The sequence below is a fragment of the Aspergillus affinis genome (assembly GCF_023601865.1).
Source record: "Aspergillus affinis strain CMG 70 chromosome Unknown NODE_71_length_185320_cov_88_639011, whole genome shotgun sequence".
NCBI lineage: Eukaryota > Fungi > Ascomycota > Eurotiomycetes > Eurotiales > Aspergillaceae > Aspergillus > Aspergillus affinis.
The window spans coordinates 63,117-78,472 of NW_026515852.1; the positions used below are offsets into that span (position 1 = coordinate 63,117).

General features: G+C 51.6%; 5 protein-coding genes across 5 annotated transcripts; 3 read left to right on the forward strand and 2 right to left on the reverse strand.

Moving 5' to 3' along the window:
• Positions 1–246: 246 nt before the first annotated feature.
• KD926_009791 (Oxysterol-binding protein) lies at positions 247–6,056 on the forward strand (the record flags this gene model as incomplete). Its single annotated transcript, XM_053102273.1, has 6 exons — positions 247–541; positions 614–1,377; positions 2,203–3,388; positions 3,438–4,813; positions 4,874–5,227; positions 5,286–6,056. The coding sequence occupies 6 exons, from the start codon at positions 247–249 to the stop codon at positions 6,054–6,056; spliced, it is 4,746 nt and encodes a 1,581-aa protein (XP_052954231.1).
• Positions 6,057–6,836: 780 nt separating this feature from the next.
• On the forward strand, positions 6,837–7,778 carry KD926_009792 (putative Ras family GTPase (Rab4b); the record flags this gene model as incomplete). Its single annotated transcript, XM_053102275.1, has 1 exon — positions 6,837–7,778. One exon carries the CDS (start codon positions 6,837–6,839, stop codon positions 7,776–7,778), a length of 942 nt encoding a protein of 313 aa, XP_052954232.1.
• Positions 7,779–8,167: 389 nt separating this feature from the next.
• KD926_009793 (NAD(P)-dependent alcohol dehydrogenase) lies at positions 8,168–9,354 on the reverse strand (the record flags this gene model as incomplete). Its single annotated transcript, XM_053102276.1, has 3 exons — positions 8,168–9,088; positions 9,151–9,273; positions 9,337–9,354. The coding sequence occupies 3 exons, from the start codon at positions 9,352–9,354 to the stop codon at positions 8,168–8,170; spliced, it is 1,062 nt and encodes a 353-aa protein (XP_052954233.1).
• A 522-nt stretch (positions 9,355–9,876) lies between these two features.
• Positions 9,877–11,896, forward strand: KD926_009794 (FAD-binding oxidoreductase; the record flags this gene model as incomplete). Its single annotated transcript, XM_053102277.1, has 4 exons — positions 9,877–10,156; positions 10,232–11,506; positions 11,568–11,743; positions 11,804–11,896. The coding sequence occupies 4 exons, from the start codon at positions 9,877–9,879 to the stop codon at positions 11,894–11,896; spliced, it is 1,824 nt and encodes a 607-aa protein (XP_052954234.1).
• Positions 11,897–12,084: 188 nt separating this feature from the next.
• KD926_009795 (Het-C domain-containing protein) lies at positions 12,085–14,726 on the reverse strand (the record flags this gene model as incomplete). Its single annotated transcript, XM_053102278.1, has 4 exons — positions 12,085–12,253; positions 12,333–14,085; positions 14,148–14,320; positions 14,395–14,726. 4 exons carry the CDS (start codon positions 14,724–14,726, stop codon positions 12,085–12,087), a joined length of 2,427 nt encoding a protein of 808 aa, XP_052954235.1.
• Positions 14,727–15,356: the final 630 nt, after the last annotated feature.

Sequence of the window (15,356 nt, forward strand, 5' to 3'; positions counted from 1 at the left end):
GCTTGGAATTGCTTGATTCGTGACTACATACGGAGTATTGCTGGCGGTGGGGATTTGAACCTCATGTGTTGACCGCCCACGGGCGGTGAAAATAGTGTCACTTCCGAAGTCTCCATGAGGCCCATATTTTGCTATCTGCATACGCTGTCCGGGCTTGAGTGGCTTCTTGTTCTTCTATATCACCTCATTCGCGAACCACATAATACGATTATATTTACCGAACAACCGCCAGAGGTCAGAGAAGCAATGCCGGTTCTCCAGATTGCCCGAATATCTTCAAGGCACGCGATCTTATCCACTACCCCAAGATTCGCTGCTCTACAACCCCGTGGTTTCCATTCTTGTTCATCGAAGGCTGCTATAGCCCATCCCATCACTGCGCATGGCCCCCCACCTAAGGCCCCTTCTGCCGCACCAGAGTTCACTGGCCGTGTAGAACAGCAGAAGAACCAGGCGGACGAGCTCAAGTCGCAATTGAAGTCTCAACGGGAGCCGCTCAAAAAGCGTTTTTGGAAGGATGTGAACGTTGAGAAAAAGCCGGGTACGTGTGCTTCACAATACGCGTGATTTTTGGGGTTATCTGTAAACTGACTTCGTCCTTTTCCGGCTGCAGAAGGGGAATATCGAGTCCTGTTAGACGCTCGGCCCGTTCGCACGCCCACTAAGGATATCCTCTCCATCCCCCCCACGAAACCCCACCTAGCCCATGCGATTGCCTTGGAATGGGATGTCATGACGACCGCTCAGCAAGCTTTGAAAAACCACCTGATCCCACTTACCTCACTCACGGCCCGAGCGACCGACATTGCTCAGGAGGATGATCGGGGCGAGACAGGCACCAGAGACCAAATTATAACGACCTCAATGCGCTACCTGGATACGGATACTTTGCTCTGTTGGGTACCCGAACAGGCCGAAGAACTTGATGACAATGGCGTGAAATCGGAAAGCCTTCGAGACGCTCAGATGAGAATCGCCAAAGACACCATTGCCTTCTTGAGCACAAAAGTATGGCCGGGAATTGACATCAAACTTATCCTAGACAGCAACAGCATTTTACCAGTCTCCCAGTCTCAGGCTACAAAGGACATTATTCGGCTCTGGATCTCGAACCTGCATTCACATGACTTGGCCGCCTTGGAAAGAGGAATTCTCGCATCCAAGAGTTTGCTGGTTGCCGTTAGGCTGGTTGCCGAGTGGAGTGAAAACTTCCGGCCAATTCAACGGTCAGAGCCCAAGAAATTCGGTATTGAAGAGGCAGCAGAAGCTTCGAGCCTCGAAGTCAAGTGGCAGACCGACATGTGGGGCGAGGTTGAAGACACTCATGATGTCGACAAGGAAGATTTGAGGCGCCAGATTGGAAGTGTTATTGTTTTGGTGAGCGGCGATACAAAATGATAGCTCAAACATGCTCGGATAACGGGGTAGTCCAACACCAACCTGGGGTTTCCCGTCGCAGCGTGTTTGTATATAACGGTCAATGAGTGCGATTGATAGATGTACTGTATAGTATGTATGTATTATAGTTCCTAGATTTTGATGTATATGGCATAATGTCATAATGTTGTCAGGCTTTCTTTCTCCTGTCCTCTCCCTCGAAGCAGAGCAATAAATACGGTTACCTACGGAGATCCAAATGAAGAAGGGAAACAAGGCGATCGCTGCAGTCACGAGGGACTGTTGCCAAGGCACGGGAGCCGCTGTTCAGGCACGGTGGAAACCTGTGTCCCCTCTTGATCTCTTGAAAGACAGTCGGAGTTTTATTTATCAGCCATCCCTCCCATGTGGTATCAATAGATCGACTCTAGTTACCGCCCCCCTATTCCTCTTACGACGGCTATAACCTCACATGCGATTTTTCTCTAAACCACTGGACGAACTCGGTGGTGGCTCCGTGGTTTTCTAGTGATGACGGAAAAGGGCGAAGGGTAAGTTCCCTCCGGCGTTCTTGGGATAGTCAGCTTTGGTTCCATGGGTCGTCGCATGGGAGGCTGTGTCACTGTCCTGGGACTGATCATCCCGCCGGACAGTCACAACTTCGTAGTGGAACATGGGAAATGTACACATCTGCACGGCTTGTTTAGATACCTGTATCAAGGTGGCCACGAGAAGTTTCGCTAATGTATAATGGAAAAACTCCGCAGACATAAGCGTTCTCGAAGTGCGCTGGCACTTTCGCTCTTGAATCGTGACAGGTCAAAGGACAGTCACGAGGAGAGCTTTGGTCGTGACAGCAGTAGTTCATCTCGATCCTCGATTCCCTCATCAACCCTGAACAACAACCCGCCTGCCTCTCTTCCCATCCCACGAAGCTCGAGTCGTCGAAAGTCCCACCAGGAAGCGCGCCCGCCCTCGATGGCAGAAGAACCCTCCTTGGAGCCAACGGGCTCCAACCAGAGTGGCGAGAATATCGAGAAACTACCGTCGGGGACACAGGTTGATAGTAAGAGCATGTCCCTAGACCAGTCTGTGCGCACCTTTCGACTCTTCGAAACGTTACGTAGCGGGGACACGACTGCGATCTCGAAAGCCATCCGAGAGACGAAGGACTCCCAGGGCACCGGTGCCCTATCTGGCACGACCGTACTTCACCTGGCGATTCAATGTGCCGAGCCACAGGTTGTGGAATATATCCTCTCCATCGACGAGGATCTCAACGTCAATGAACGCGACCGAGATGGCAACACCCCCCTTCATCTGGCCGCCCAGCTTGGTAGGGGACCGCTGGTACGCGAGTTGCTCAACCGGGCGTCTGTCAACGACTCTATTGTGAACTATCGCAGTCAGACTGCTCTCGACGTTGCCCGTACCCCGGAGATCTTCCAACAACTTCAGCTAGCGCGGTCCCTCTTCATGGATAACAAGACCCAGGAAATGCAGCGGCTCATATCTCAGGGTGATTACGAGAAGCTGGAGAAGGTGTTAGAGGAGCCCCGTGTGGAGGGTATAATGGATGTGAACAGTCTGGATTTAGTGACTGACCCCGCCACCGCTCAGTCTGGGGGTACTTTGTTGCATGAGGGAGCGAGAAAGAAAGATACCAAGCTCATCCAAATCTTACTCATGCACGGCGCCGATCCTTTCCGGCGTGATAAGAAAGGGAAACTTCCCCAGGACGTGACGAAGGACGACAGAACACGTGCCATCCTCAAGAAGTCACCAGCTGCAGTTATTGCCCAGCGTGGTATTCAGGAAAAGGCCATCTTAGGAACGAACTCTGGCCAGGGACTCTCTGGAGGCCGCGCTAGTACAAGCGAAGCCCCCTTTGCGGGCAAAGAAGCTCGTGAAATGAGAGGCTACTTGAAGAAGTGGACCAATTATACGAGTGGTTATAAACTGCGCTGGTTTGTCCTCGAAGACGGCGTTTTGAGTTACTATAAGCATCAAGGTAAAGCTGCCATTCCCCCCAACAGCGGAAAGTTTCTAAACTGTTGCAGATGATGCGGGATCTGCTTGTCGGGGCGCGATAAACATGAAAATTGCCAGGCTCAATATGGATTCCCAGGACAAGACGCGTTTCGAAATCCATGGAAAGTCCTCTGTCAAATACCACCTGAAAGCAAATCACGTAGTTGAGGCCAAGCGCTGGTTTTGGACTTTGAACAACGCCATCCAGTGGGCCAAGGATGAAGCTAAAGAAGAACAAAGACGTCAGACGAGAGACGCAGAGATGTTACGCCAAGCGAAAATGGAGCAGATTGAAGGCCGACCGCTCGAGAGTCCCTCCGAGTCTTCTAACTTAGCAGCGGCAAAGTCAAATGGCAAAGGCCTCGCTCCTCCATCTCTTGGTGTTCCAAGTAGCAGCGGCACAAGGCTGAGCACGTACGCCTCTCGCACAACCTTGGAGAGCACGCTGGCAGACGACGATGGCTCGGTATTTGAGTCCTACGATCAAGGTGGTGGCGCACCGAGTGAAATCAATCGAATTTTCAGCCACGTGACTACTGCGCCTGATATGGAGGGTGATGATGACGACTATGGTGAATATGCATCCAGTCGTGAGATGCCGCCAGCTGATAAAGATGCTTTGAACATCACAGCTCAATCTACAAAGATCCAGCTGGATATCCTTGCCAGTGTGTCCTCTTCACTGCAGGCCGAGAAATCGAGCCACCCGGACATGTCTCTCGGTGATCCTGCTGTTGATCAAGCCCTCGGTGCTTACGAAGCAGCCGTGAGCAGCCTTCAAGGATTGGTGCAGAATCTACTAAAGATATCCAGGGATCGCGACTCGTATTGGCAATATCGACTAAACAGAGAGGCACACCTCCGCAAGATGTGGGAAGAGAGTATGGCACGAGTTGCTCATGAGCACGAGGAGCTGCAATCGAAAATGGGAGAGTCCGAGGAAAAGCGACGCCGAACCAAGCGGGCTCTCAAAGAAGCATTAGAGGGTTCGTCGACCAAGACTGGTCACATGGCTGATCAACCGCCCCATATGAAAGGTGTCGATGACGATCTTGACGGTACTCCCAGCGAGCAGGGCATAGGGACCTCGGAGTCAAAAGACGAGCCCACAAATGACCAACCTTTGCGTCGAAAGAAATCGACAGTGTCCCAAATAAGCAGCCTATATGATTCTGCATCAGACGATGAGGATGAATTTTTTGATGCGATCGATGCCGGTGAGATTGAAGTTGAGAATCTCGCCACCGCAGAAACCAAGGACGAAAAACCAGAACCTGAAGAAAAGACCACGGAGCTACGTGCCGTGAAACATTCTGAAATCGTCCCTTCGTTCAAAGGCTACGAGGAGCCTGTGAGGACTAAGCTGAAAATGGACTACGATAACAGACCCAGGATCTCGTTGTGGGTAAGTTGACACCCCTGTCCTAGTCAGGCGCGTACGACATCTAATAGTGAACTGTCGCAGGGTATTTTGAAATCTATGATTGGCAAGGACATGACCAAAATGACACTACCGGTTTCATTCAATGAGCCGACGTCGCTGCTGCAACGTGTAGCCGAGGATTTGGAATATGCAGACCTTCTTGACATAGCAGCTGATCGATCCGATTCGATGGAACGCCTGGTTTACGTTGCTGCATACGCTGCGAGTGAATATGCTTCAACCATCGGCCGTGTGGCTAAACCATTCAACCCCCTTCTGGGAGAAACGTATGAGTACGCGAGACCTGACAAGGGATATCGGTTTTTCGTTGAGCAGGTCAGCCATCACCCGCCGATTGGCGCGGCATGGGCGGAATCAGCAAAGTGGCAATACTATGTAAGAGTCCAACCCCTGTTAACCATTATCTCCATTGCATAGTACTGACAAGTTCCAGGGTGAATCTGCTCTCAAATCCAAGTTTTACGGGAAATCCTTCGATATTAACCTGCTCGGCACCTGGTTCCTGAAGTTGCGTCCTGCATCGGGAGGTGAAGAGCTCTATACCTGGAAGAAAGTTACGTCTTCCGTGATTGGCATCATCACTGGTAACCCCACCGTTGACAATTATGGGTTGATGGAGATCAAGAACTGGACTACCGGCGAGGTTTGTTATTTGGATTTCAAGCCGAGAGGTTGGAAGGCTTCGTCGGCATACCAGGTAACTGGCAAGGTGGTAGATAGTGAGGGGCTACCTAGATGGAGCATGGGCGGCCGTTGGAATGACAAGATCTATGCCCGCCACACGCCCGGGTTCGAAGCACAGGTATCAGGCCAGGATCCAGAGTCGGCCAAGACGTTTTTGGTTTGGCAAAGCCATTCCCGCCCGACCGGTGTTCCTTTCAATTTAACCCCGTTTGGCATCACACTCAATGCCCTCACCGAAGACTTGGAGCATTATCTACCACCTACGGACACTCGCCGCAGACCGGACCAGCGTGCAATGGAGGAGGGCGAGTATGACCTGGCGGCCAGCGAGAAACATCGGGTTGAAGAGAAGCAACGAGCCAAGCGAAGGGAGATGGAAACGAAGGGAGAGGAGCATCGGCCTAAGTGGTTTGTTAGGGAGAAATGTCCCGTGACCGGCGAGGAGTACTGGGCTCACAATGGGAAATACTGGGAGTCCAGAGACGCCCAGGACTGGAGTGCCTGTGACGACATCTTCTGAAACACGAAAACCATGTGTTAATTGATGTAAACGAACCATGCAGTTAGCTGGCTGGCGTGTCTTGCTTCCTCTTCACCTTTCTTGTATGAACTAATTGCTATTCTTATTCCTTTTTTCCCTCCATTTTTGGCATTAACTATTACCATGATGCATGGAGACTGCACACGGCCACATAGCGATTAGCAGATAGAGATTCCACCTCGCCTGTAGAGAGCAAGTAACCAAATCCCACCTAGAAGGTTGTAGATGGGTTGGGGTTTAGGCGCGGCCTTCCGCCCATATCAGCCTTCCGCTTTCCGCCTCCAACCCACGGACCAGGGTAAACAGCGCGGCGGAACAGTCCGTTCAGCGGCCTTCGCCATCCCTCTTCACCCCCGCCTGCCCCCCGTATAATTCTCCTAATATTGATTGACCCTACCGGAACAAGTGCGCTCGCCATTATGGTGCGCAAAAGGAGCTCATCTGATGTTTCTTCGACTTCCTCTTTTCCGGAGAGAAACCAGGTACAATCCTCCCCGCGTTCCCACCCACCGCATCCGATGGAGCTTGATATCGCTTTGACATACGCACCATTATTCCGCTTGACTTCCTTCTGACAGCATCTAGGAGCTGGAGAGTATGTATGACTATTTGGCTAAAGTCATTCTCCTTGGACCGAGCGGCGCCGGAAAGTAAGTAGCTACAAATGGATTCCTCCCCACTGGTTGAAAGGTCCGATAACTCATACGAAGTACCGGCGCATCTTAGATCTTGTGTGTTACATCGATTCGTGAAAAATGAATGTACGAATCCGACCTTCTGCTGAGCCTGTTTTATTCCCGTTCCCGACGGAATAACCGGCTCGCTAATGCAACCGTGCGCCTTCTAGGGAGAGTGCTATCGTCACAAACCATCGGGGTCGAGTTTTCGTCGAGAATCATCAAGCTAGGCACGGGCCCACGTCGAACAAGAATCAAGTTGCAGCTCTGGGACACGGCTGGGACAGAGAGATTCCGATCTGTGTCCCGTTCCTACTACCGCGGCGCGGCCGGGGCTATCCTAGTCTACGACATTTCCTCGCATGCATCCTTCGCTTCCCTTCCGACCTTTCTGATGGATGCGCGGGCCCTTGCTTCCCCGAGTCTCACCGTCTTACTGGCCGGTAATAAAAGGGATCTCGCGACCGACCCTCTCCCACATGCGAGCTTCGTCGACAACCCTCCCCAAACACCATCCAGTACATCCAGCAAACAGTCCTCTTTCCCATTCGACTCAGGCGGAGGAGGGTCCATGCGTTCTACCAGCAATATGGTAACGGGCACGAGGCTGAGCGCCACCCAGGCTCCCGAAGGTCGCCAGGTCATCGGTGATGAAACGTCCCGTTGGGCGGCTAAATCGAACATACCCGTGGCGGTGGAAGTTTCGGCGCTCACGGGAGAAGGCGTTGAAGAGCTGTTCCATAGATTGGCCCGTATAATCCTTACAAAGATCGAGCTAGGTGAAATAGACCCAGATGATCCTCAGAGTGGGATACAATATGGCGATGGCGGCCTGTACGGACACGGCACCAGTGATGTTTCGAGCATTCGCAGTCATATGACCGTTGATGAGAATGCTGTGCATCTGCATCCTAAGGGTGCAAGGAGAAGGGGTGCGAACCACTGGAGAGGTGGTGTAAGAGAATGGGAGGACGTGTTTCGACTAGGTGGTTCGCATCAGAGGAAAGGTGGCGGATGCTGCTGAATGTTCTACATACATGTCTCCGCCTGCCCATGTCTGTCCTCTGCACCAATGTGGCAGACTTCTTTGGCTCTATCTAATTCTTGTTCTAGCGCGAGGTACTTCTATGCGAGGTACCTCGATCACCTTAGCTGATACCCACAATGTCCTTCTTTTATCATACTGTTTTGCCAAAACAAGATATTTTCAAATTAATTCAGCCGCATTAACACTTTGCGCTCTTCACCAGGACTCCACATAGCTCTCTCCTCGCTATATTTTCGTTCTAATTTTTGTTTCTGCCATACCAGACGCCTTCATTTAACACTCGTATATCCATTATAGGGGTGGGGGGGGGGTTCAAGATTGTACCCGCTTCCTGACAACCAGTCTCAACTGCAGGGCGTTTGAGATCATGGCCCGGCGATTAGCGTCTTAATGCCCTTTCCGGCCTTGACCTCTTTGAAAGCATTCTCAGCATCTTCAAATTGAACAACGCCGGTTATCAGTTCCTTCACGTTGACTTTGCCAGAGGCAACCAAGTCAACCGCAAGTTTGTAATCGCCACTGCCATAGCGGAAGCTGCCCTTGACGTTCAGCTCCTTCGTGCAAGCCGCCATGATCGGGAATGTGATCTCACTCCGGCCCATGCCGCCCTGGACGTACGTGCCACCCGGCCGAACAAGGTGAATGCCGGTGTGTATCGAGGGCTCGGCGCCCGAAGCATCGATGACGACATCGGCGCCCGCGCCCAGATCGTTTTCCTTGATGATTTCGTTCGCGTTTTCCTGGGCAGGGGCCTTGGCCGGCTCGAACGTGGCCGTGGCGGCATATTTACGGGCGAACTCCAATCGAGGCTTTTGGATGTCCACGGCGATAACCTTCGAGGCGCCGTAGGCCTTAGCCACAGTACAACACAGTAGTCCCACTGGACCGGCACCGAAAACGACGACGGTTTGACCCGGGGTGATGCTGGCTTGTTTCACAATGTGCACGGCAACGCCAAGGGGTTCCATGGCTGCGCCCTCCTCCAGCGAGATGTTGCTCGGGAGCTTGTAACAAAAGTCCTCGGGCAGGACATAGTACTTGGCGAGAGTACCATCGTAGGGCGGGGTGGCGGCGAAGGCCATTTTCTCGCAGAGGTTGTATTTGCCGGCCTTACAGGGCTCGCACCGACGGCAGGGGGTGCCAGGTTCCATCGCAACATGATCTCCCACCTTCAGGCTCGTAACAGCCGACCCAACCTTGCTGATGATACCTGAGGATTCGTGTCCTAAAACCATAGGCTCTTTCACGACGAACTGGCCAATTGAGCCGTGCTCCCAATAGTGAACCTTGGATTGCGAGGAAATGTCAGTTGTTGAGACGTCAAACGTTAGCCGGAAAAGCACCTTACATCACTACCGCAGATGCCCGTAAACTTGACATTGACAATCACATCATGAGGATTTTTCAATTCTGGGATAGGCCGGTCTTCGAACTTGACCTGATGGATTCCCTCGAGGACAAAGGAGAGGTTCTAGGAAGGCAGAAGACCGTGAGCTTATTTGTTCCTTTGATTGATCTTGTTCACCTAACGTACCTGGGCGTTTGCGATCATTGTAAGGGCCTTTAGATTAGAGCCTGGGTAGCAATTTGTCCAATGTAAGTCGCTCAATAGAATTAACGGGGTGGGGGAGGTCTGTGAGAGAGAACGAGGACAAGGCGGGGGAGATGTGAGTCTTATAATGGCTTTCAAGTGGGGAAGGGGAGGGGAGGGAAGAAAAGAAAAACATGGACACACTCAGAATGGCTATACTACATGACAGAGATCGGAGAGGTACTGGCTCTGTACACCGGAGGTACAGGTCGTCGTACTACTCCGTAGGAATGGACCCGTATTTCCCCCTCCCACCCTTTCATCATGGCGGGGGGAAGCAAAGAAAGGCAAGGTCGAAGGACCGAAGGACTGAATTTAACCGCATTTACCCGGTGTCGGCCCACCAATTGGCCCGAGAAGATGACATAAGACGCCGCCCAAAAGGGACTAGTTCCTTAGGGACTAGGTAGCTTGCCATCATGGTAAGTCTTCTCATACATCACCAGTCCACCTTGAGAGAGCTTCTTCCCTCCAGCCTTTGTCATGGTCAGACCGCATCCTCTTCCCTTACGAGGGTCTCTCCGTACACTCCAATTCCAATCCAGGGTTGGCTGCTGCAGAACCCTCCCACGCTGCCCCTCGGTCCAGTCAAGACATATTCAGGCTTCTTTCCCGCGCAGTGCCAATGAGCAGAATCAGTCATTCAAAACCCAACTATACGAGAGCACTCAACAGCGGTTGAAGCGGGAGCGTGCGGAACAGGAGCGCCATGCCCAATACCAAACTCAATCCCAGGGTGGCCGCTATGCCGCGTTCTTGTTTGGTAGGTACCCAGCTCCTCGACCACCTACCGTGCACCTGCGTCTCTAACCGTATGCCAATTTCTGAACTATCACAGCCCTAACCTTCTTCTCGACGGGAGCCTACTTCCTCGGTTCCCTAAAACCCCCCGGTCTCCCAACTTCCTCGACAGCTCCCCTACTCGACGTGGAACCTTTGCAACACAATGTCTCGCAATCGAATCTCCAAGCCGCTTGGGCCGACTTTGTTGAAATCCTGGGAAAGGAAAATGTGTCGACCGAAAATGGCGACTTGGAAATGCACTCGGGGTCGGACTGGTCTTCATATTCGCGGAAGGAAAACGAGAAACCTTTTCTTATCCTCTACCCTTCAACGACCGAGGAAGTCTCGCGCATCATGAAGGTTTGCCATCAAAGGGTCATTCCGGTCACGCCCTATTCCGGAGGCACCAGCCTGGAAGGCCACTTTGCACCCACGCGGGGCGGGGTATGCATTGATTTTCGCCGCATGGATCGCATTTTGGAAGTCCACGAGAAGGACATGGATGTGGTAGTGCAACCGGCCCTGGGATGGGAGGACCTGAACGAGCAGCTCTCTACAAACGGACTATTCTTCCCCCCGGATCCTGGCCCCGGCGCCATGATCGGCGGGATGGTAGGTACAGGTTGCTCGGGAACCAATGCTTACCGATACGGAACCATGCGGGAATGGGTTCTTTCCCTGACTGTTGTGCTTGCGGACGGGACCGTCATAAAGACCAAGCAGCGCCCGCGGAAATCTAGCGCCGGTTACGATCTTACCAGGCTTTTCATTGGGAGCGAAGGAACTCTCGGACTTGTGACCGAGGCTACTCTGAAATTGACCGTCAAACCCAAAAGCCAGAGCGTTGCCGTTGCCAGTTTTCCGACGATCCACAACGCAGCAGAGTGTGTCACGCGGGTGGTTGAGGAAGGTATACCGGTTGCTGGCGTGGAGATATTGGATGACATCCAGATGAAGTGCATCAACGACAGCCAGGCGACTAGCCGGCGGTGGAAGGAGTCGCCCACGTTGTTTTTCAAGTTCACGGGAACTCCGGTTGGCATCAAGGAGCAAATCAGCATGGTTCAAAAAATAGTCTCTGGCGCTGCTGGTCGGTCGTTCGAGTTTGCTCGCGGCGAAGAGGAAATGCAAGAATTATGGAGTGCGCGAAAACAGGCACTCTGGAGTGTAATGGCAATGAGAAGGGGCCCCGAAGACCATGTCTGGACGACGGATGTGGCAGTTCCGATGAGCAGGCTGCCTGACATTGTAGAAACAACCAAGCAAGATATGACTAAAAGTGGGCTACTGGCAGGCATCTGTGGTCATGTCGGAGATGGCAATTTCCACGGTAAACCCACCTTCCCCGGTCGTCAACTAATTGCATTGCTAACCTAACGTTACATGTACAGCGATCATTCTCTTCAATGAAAGTGAAAGAAAAAACGCAGAGGCGGTTGTTCACCGAATGGTTAAACGTGCAGTAGAAATGGAGGGCACTGTGACGGGAGAGCATGGAGTCGGCCTCATCAAACGGGACTACCTGGAGCATGAAGTCGGACAGTCTACTGTGGATACAATGCGGCGGGTAAGTCCTACATACAGCAAGCGTACAATCACAGTACCGACATACTGACATCAAATGCAGTTAAAATTGGCCTTCGACCCTCTCTGCCTGCTCAATTGTGATAAGGTTGTTAGAGTAGAGCCTCCGTCCCCGGGGGACGTTAAAGAATGGTGAATTGCACATGTCTTGTGAGGCCAGCGCTTTTTACAGACTACTCCGATTAACCATGAGAATTTTAATTTTTCTCTTCCGGTAGGCTCTTGAAAGCTTGGAACCGTACGATTATCCCGGCTCCAAGCTATTACCAGAATCAAGCACCATTGATGCAAAACCAACTTCCGATCGCAAAAAGCCTTTCCCACTCAATAATCATATCCTCTTGGGTTGGCATCGTAGCGCGGACGTCCGCCGTATCCATACGAACCTTCGACATACTCGCTGTTGCTGTTGGAATAAGCGCCACCTTCCCGAGAGTACTCATCGTCCCCATACCTGTCGCGGGCATCACGGGTATAACGAGGTGCAGATTCTCTTTGAGAAGGTCAATACTTAGAGCATATATGCGGGAATTATTCACCTCAAGACTGGAGAGAATAATATTCAAACTTACTGGGACTCATAACGTCCACCCTCGCTTTCATATGCTGGATAGCGCGATTCGGTGTCATCACTCGTTTGCGCCTCATATCTGGGGCGGCTTTCATATTCGTAATGACGGTCGACGTGCTCACTACTATACTCATCGCGTCTCGAGATAAATGTCACCTGCGACTCGCGATACTGAACATCGGTATATTCCGATTGGCTCTGTACATAATCGCTTCTTCCTGAATAGTCGTAACGTTCCTGAGCCTGTTGATGGCCGTAGCCATAGTCTGGGCGATCGTCGCCTCGCTCTAATCGGCTGTCATCATGATATGAGGGTCGACGTTGTTCGTCATCGCCCGTCTGAGGTCGGTCGGAACTATTATTCAGTAACACTGAGCTAACGCCGCTCACAAGGCCACCGACCAGCCCACCAAGAGAGCCGCCACCTGTAGCTTCTGCTGCGAATTTTCCGAATTTGCTGTCATCTGCTTGGGCTTCCTCGTTGGGGGTATGGTGTTTCTGGATACTCAGTGGTTTGCCGCATCCATGACCCGAGTCATGAACTCCCTCCCGATGATTCTTCCCCTGGTACACACCGTCCCGAGATAGATGTTCCCGTAACATCTCTTTCTCCTCCTCGCTTTTCCCATGCCACCACTCTTCGATAGTGCCAAACATGGCTTGACGGACATCGCTCGCACCGTCTTCACCGAACGCGCGGAGGGCGGGATGATGAAAAACACCTGATATGATCCTATCCAGCGTTCTGTCAACATCAATGTCTTCATTGTCCCAGCATTCCATCAGCTGAGGCACCGCCCATTTGACAACCTGAGAAGCTACTCGGCCCGCAGGCTCGTTGAGTAAGTTTGAGAAATGATCTTTCGAAAGCATCGAGTGCGTCGGGTTGGAAGAGGAGTCATCATCAAATACGATATGCTGCTTCTCCTTGCTGCTTTGAATGACTTCAGACGATCCGGTTTGTAGCTCAGTCTTTACCTGCTGGAGAACTGGGAGCACATATGGCGCGATGACAGAAAAGACGAATATCGTTATTTGTTCTTGAATCTGCGCGACCAGCTCCGGTAGAACTGGGATCTTCTCAATCGCACTGTTAATGGATTTGATTAAATTATCGTGCCATTCCAGGATGGGATATATCTGCTGATGCACATCGTCCAAGTAGCGCGTCCACTCTTCGGGTTCTCGAGGAGAAACTTGTTGGCTGGTTTCTTTGGCGGATTCCGATCTCGACTTGAATTCGTTCATTTTGTCGGCCTGGCCGTTTGTGTCACCGATCAATCCATCTGGAATTTTCCCGAGCAGCTCCTGTATGAAGCTCTCGGATGGCGTCCCATTCTGTGATTCAGCCATAACACCTTCCAGAGATTGAACTTCAGACTGCGTTGCTTTATCGGACAATTCACCGAGCACGGAATGGAAGAAGTCAACACCACCAAAGGTTCCCGTGATGATAGGATAGACGTAGTCCTGGGCACCCCGGATTTCTACTTTAGTATCACGGCCAACGTGAGGGAACACGTCCACTTCGCCTAGCTCGATCAGGCTCAATTCCGCGTAATTTGAATGCGCCGCATAGTCTTCAAGACAATGCAACCCGGTTCCGAGGAGACGGAGAGCTTCGTGCAAATCTTCGTCATTTCTCGAGCTTGCGTACCGACGAGCTAGCTGGATGGATCGATGAAATACCCGTCGTACCAGACCTGCAGAAGTTGCAATCCCCAAGTCCTCGGAGGCTATGTAGTTCTTGAGGCCTACATTCATCGAGGGCGCGTCTTAGTTAGCCCTTTCCCCAAATATGATCGACCTTACGTACCAGTTCTTGGGTCAATGGAAAGTTCACGCTCCTCCTCAACTGGGCCTCTTAGTCTGGGATCATAATCCCGGGCATCCTCCCCCTCGGCATAACCGAGAGGATTATCTATGTGTTCCGTCGGTTCATAACACCCAAGACGCTCTGTTGTCACCTCAAACTCTTTGGTCCCGTAGCTAGTGAAACGTCAATAAGAATTTGAAGAGTCCATGGTTTGTGAAGATGAGCATAAGAGGGAGGAGGGCTTTACCCGAAACTGAGGAATCCCAATACCCATATCAGAATGCGAATAGCCTCAGTGCTTACATATTTCAGCGTTCCGACATCAACAGCCTGGCTATAGTCACGCAACCAGTTTCCGAAATAGACGCGTTGCACATCAAGCTTGTTGAATTTACGGCCACCAGCAACGCGGGCCAGGAACAAGGTTAAAAGGGCATCTTCAATATCCCCATGACGCCAATTTTGGCCTTCAATACGGGATATAGAAGCGATGTTTCCTGCTCCAAAGGCTTGGGTCTGCTGAAAAAAAGCAAAAAGAACGAGAAGAGAGAAGAGCGGGATCTTGAACTGGAAATCCATGATGCTCTGATTAATGTACGCAGGATTCTCAAAACCCAGTCGGCCTGATTCTGGGCGTGAGAGAAAAAGTGAAAGGGAAACGGGGGAAAGAGTAAAAATATCAGCTTCCAGATTCAAAACGTGCCGGTCAATGAAAAGGAGGCAAGTGGTTGCCCCGCCATGTACTCCATAGAGAGAGAGAGGAAAGTGGGGGGGACGCTCCTAACTTGCTGGTCTACACTCTACATAGTAGAAGTTACTCGTACAGGCAGGTGAGAGTGGAACGTGATTGCCCAAGTCCATCTTGGCTGCATGAGACAGACGCCAAGCAACTTGGCAAATCGCGTCGTTATCGTGAAACCCGTCAACACCTTCTGCTCTCTCAAGCATATGGCGGCCTGATAGGCATTAAATATGAATGAATGAATGATCTCCTCTAAGATTCATGATTTCAGATAGGAATAGGTCAAGAAGGGCAGCATTATCCATCTTGCTATTCTCTGCAATGAGTGAGCCCCCGAATGCGATCAAGTGATTTTCAGCCACTGTCTCAAGCCAACGGCTCCAGTCTCCACCCTGGTTTTGCCGGTAATCTGTAGATAGTTAGTGAACTGGAGTAGCAGTGGGCGGTGTAATCCGCTGGAAGGGTGC